We start from the raw sequence: 4,464 nt of genomic DNA on the forward strand, positions 1-4,464 counted from the left end.
ATGATGATGATGATGATGATGACCGTGACCTTCATGCCGAATAAATATATAAATGAATGAGTAGGTTGGAGAACGATTGCCTTCCTGAAACGCGCAAGACATACAGGATAGGAGTCGGAATTAAAGACATACATCAATCATTGTATCACATAAGCTGACCCTTAATCAAGAGGTGTGACAGTTTATTTTACTGTACTTTATACTTTTGCCGATCAGTTCATCTGAAATAATACCTGTATATGATATATTTTAAACATCATTGGCAGCATTACCATTTTAGTACTGTGAACGCCCTCGGTTTATTGAGACTGTTAATTGGCAGCGTCACTATGTAAATACTGTAAACGCCTTGCTTTATTGAGACTGTTTATTGGCAGCATTACCATGTCAGTAACGGAACGCCTTCGGTTTATTGAGACTGTTAATTGGCAGCGTCACTATGTTCGTACTCTGAATGGTATTGGTTTATTGAGACTGTGCATTGGCAACATAAACATGTAAGCACTGTAAACGCCCCTCGGTGTATTGTGACTGTTCAAAAGCAGCATCACAATGTAAGTACTGCAAATGTTATCGAAATTGCATTAAAAAGTATAGTTATCGCAAAAAAATATTTTTATTTAGTGGGGTCCAAACTTACGCCAATAAAGTCAAGGGGAAAAAAGAAAACTGCAAGCTAGTCCACTCAGCCACTGGGACTTTAACAACAGTGGTAGATATGTTGACCTGTGAAGGACACGTAGATAAAATCACGTGATAATGTCAATCAACCAATCACGCAAAACCATAGCCGACATGAATTTTCAATCGCGTTATAAATTTAATGAAAATTGTGGTCTTCAAAGACGATTTTTGAGCAAATATCAACATTAGCTGAAGGGTTCCAGCTTTTGGTATTTGTTTAACACTCCATATACTTTGCCACACTTTATTTCGTTTAAAAAATGCATTTCACAAACCATGAGCGAGTTACTTTAATCATTTTGTCAAACGTTTCGTAAATTTGTTTTTTTTGTACTGATCCTTAATGACAGCAGAACGATAATGAATATAAAGTTTACAGGCAAAAATATATAAATTCAATGATAATATCAGTATAAACAGTTGATTAATTATTCGGAAGTGGTTACAGCTCTGCACTCTGTGTATTTCACCAAATATAAATACAAATGCATGATATATAAATCAACAAATTCTATATAAACACAATTAACACTGTCTTACTGTCCTTCATTTCTCGTATAAGTCATTGGTAAAAGTATCTCTCTCCCATTATAATTTGCTTTGTATATTTGTGCATGTTTTTTCCCTTAAAATAGCCTCGTTTGTGTTATGTATTTCTTTTTACATATACAATCTGACACGATAGCATAAACTGAGTTTTTTTTATTAAAGTTGTATAGAAGAATTACTTTTAACAATTTATATTAGGGTCATAGTTCAGTCCTCATTATGTCAATCAGATTCAGCATATCATTTTACCCACTGGCACAACTATTCACAGAAAGTCAATAATCGCTGTCGTTTCCTCACCAGTTTCCTTTATAATAACTTTAATGGTGAACTCAGTCTCCCCCACTATCAACTTCCGTTTACCATGTACCACATCGGGCCAGCCATCAGGAGGAGGTTGCATGCTGATCGTACCAACTTCATCACAAAAGTCTTCCTTCAGGAAGCAGTATCTAGGACCAGGCTTGTAAGACCTCCACAGTGATATATGCCATATTATCTGTTTTATCTGTGGTTGCTTGAAGGTGTCATAGAATTTCCGGGAGGACTCTTGCTGATACTGCAGGAGCTGCCCCCGCTCTATCAGCTTATCAAACACACCTTCACCCAAGGTCTCGCCATTTAAATTAAACTTTAACTGTTTTGGATGTTCTTCTTCTAGAAATAGTTCACTATTTGAAAACCCATATGTGAATTGTGCTCTCCTCTGGACGATGTTTCTGGGCTTCATTCCCATTATTACAGCCCCTTTCATCACTGCCAGTCTTCCACCTAATAATACACAGTCGTCTAATAATAGTCGTCTAATACCACAGTCGTCAGTTGAGGAAATTCTTGGTGTATCCTTTCTCTGACATAAGGTGACTCAGAGTTATCACTAACAAGCAGCAGACTGGTGATATCGTCTTGAGAACAGGCAGACAGAATCTCTTTCAATTTTCCAATTATAATGTCCACAGAGCTATCAAAGAACTTCTCCACAACAGAGTAAGACGACGACCTGTACTACGGTACTGGACAAAGTTTGAAAACGTTGAACCTTTTATCATTTCTTCAATTGTTTCTTCATGATTGTTCTTTTCAGCCAATGTTACATAATCATAGTCTAATGTTAGAAGTACTTTATCTGTTTTGTGTGAAAATGAACATTTTTTTGTTCAATTGATGTGATTAAGTCCTGGTAAGTATGTGCAAATTTTCTTCTGAATTCATCGAGTGCTGGAGCCCCAAACAATTTCACAAAGAACTTTTCAAACTCATGGCCGCCAGCGTAGTCTCCTGTTGCTCTGTACAGTTCACAGAGTTTTCTGTGTTCAAGGATCTCATGGACACAAATATTAATGGTCCCTCCCCCAAGATCAGCTAGAATGTACTTGTGTTCAACTGGAAACTTCTCTGTCGACATGTCCTCGCTCAGTTTAAGTGGCTTATCAATGGCAAACAACGCATCAGCCTCTGGTTCTTAGACTAGCCGTACATTTTCCATCCCTCCATTTGAAGCAGCTTCTCGCATGAACTGCCTGGCAGATTCCGTCCAAATGGCGGGTATTGATAGCATCCACAAGATTTTCTCTGAAGAAAATCCATGAAAGGTTACATCACTTTTTACTTGGCCAACATGTTCCATAGCTCTTCGTTTGAAATACTTTAAGACAATTTTGTAAACATCCATTGCTTTTACTTCTTTTCCAGTTTGATCTTGGAGAGTCGTTTCTCGTTATAAGTTTCTCACTTTCATACAGTTTCATCTTGAAGTGATGGAAAAAGTAGTATGACTGATGTTCCTCTTGTTCTAACTCTGTGTACTTGGGAAATGCCTGTTTTCCAAATGCATTGAAATTCTTATCTTGGTTGAGGAGCACACAGGAGGGTTCCCTCTCCTCACCAATGGCTGTGTAGATGGATGTGGGATAACTGGTGAACATAAAGGCATAGCCACAGAATGTGGTCCCGAAGTCTATCACCACAATCACTGCAGCTTCTACTTTATGCTGAGGCTCTGATAACGCCATTTTTGCTACGTTTTGTTGCAGTTTACTGGCCATGTTTCTTTCGTGATTTTTTTCTTTGAATATCTCTGATCTAGCTTGTTAAGTTTAAGTTTTAAGAATGTATCCACACACACTTCATGTTGAAATGTTTTACAATTCATAGCTGTGAAAACCTCCTTTAAGTTAGCTCTATTCTCAATGTAGATTTAAACCTTATTTACGAAATATATTATATCAATGCCATACTGATCATTGATTTATCGACTTTGCTAAGATTTATTAATCTTTACCTGAAGTAATGTGTGTACTCGAGATTGTTTTATCTCATTCAGTCTTGAATAGTTGGGTATTAAAATTAAAAGCAAAATAATAGTTTTTGCATATCTCTGAAAACTAAGGCCTATTTTCAGTTTTGAATGACCTTGACCCTGTTTTAATTGGTAACTGTTAATTATTTGATTGTGTAATTTTGTTATTTATAATTCTGGTTTATGAGTGTATACTTCAGTAGCATCTGCATCCCACAGTAGGTAAAATGCAGTAGGGTACAATGCTTGCATAAAACAACAACAACAAACTCAAAAAGCTACGTTGTACTGATATTGTCTGAAATATGTTGCACTCTTAATTTGGCTCAATAAAATAATAACTGGTGATACAAACACAAACGCATTTTCCATCATGTCATGTTTTTTTTTGTTCTGTCAAAGTTTTAAGATCATCCATCATTGAAACATAGTCAAGTTCAAATATTTTAACTTTTTCAACAAGAGCGTTTATAAATAGACAGTATAATATCTAAGAAACAAATTAATAAAATCGCCAAATAATTATATTTAAAGGTTATTTTAATACCTCTCTTTAATGCATCATTTCATAACAGAAGCGTCATTATTGTGGTATTCAAAAATATAATCCATTTAAAAAAATAATATGCCAAATAATTAAATATAAATATTAAATATTATATTCACACTAATTAAACACAGAAATTATCTCGATGTTAATATCTAAAATGCACACATCATCTATTGCTTATTTTAAATTGAGTTAAAAAAACTGTTTTTATTCGAAAATTGTTGGAGACTTTTCTTCTTAATTAAATCTATTCTCTGTCGACCTTGATCCCAGCATACATGCGACTACTTGGGATTGGCAATCAGAACAAAATATCTGAACGGATCATCAATAACAACTGAGCAAGTAATTTCGATCAATATTCCAATCAAACTTCATGAAT

The 4,464-nt window shown here is 35.2% G+C and overlaps 1 protein-coding gene across 1 annotated transcript; it reads right to left on the bottom strand.

Annotated features, from left to right (window-relative positions):
- Positions 1 to 1,498: 1,498 nt before the first annotated feature.
- On the bottom strand, positions 1,499 to 3,245 carry LOC128204794 (uncharacterized). The gene is made up of 2 exons (XM_052906202.1): positions 2,915 to 3,245; positions 1,499 to 2,004 (listed from the first exon to the last, which is right to left on the bottom strand). The coding sequence occupies exons 1-2, from the start codon at positions 3,243 to 3,245 to the stop codon at positions 1,499 to 1,501; spliced, it is 837 nt and encodes a 278-aa protein (XP_052762162.1).
- Between the last annotated feature and the right edge of the window lie 1,219 nt (positions 3,246 to 4,464).

The sequence above is a fragment of the Mya arenaria genome, chromosome 10, assembly GCF_026914265.1.
Source record: "Mya arenaria isolate MELC-2E11 chromosome 10, ASM2691426v1".
Lineage (NCBI taxonomy): Eukaryota > Metazoa > Mollusca > Bivalvia > Myida > Myidae > Mya > Mya arenaria.

Excerpts from the sequence above, each read along its gene's own strand:
- LOC128204794 (XM_052906202.1), bottom strand. The coding sequence starts at position 3,245 with ATGGCGTTATCAGAGCCTCAGCATAAAGTAGAAGCTGCAGTGATTGTG. Across the intron at positions 2,005-2,914 it reads AAGATCAAACTGGAAAAGAA|GTGGAAGACTGGCAGTGATG; the intron begins GTAAAAGCAATG and ends GTGTATTATTAG.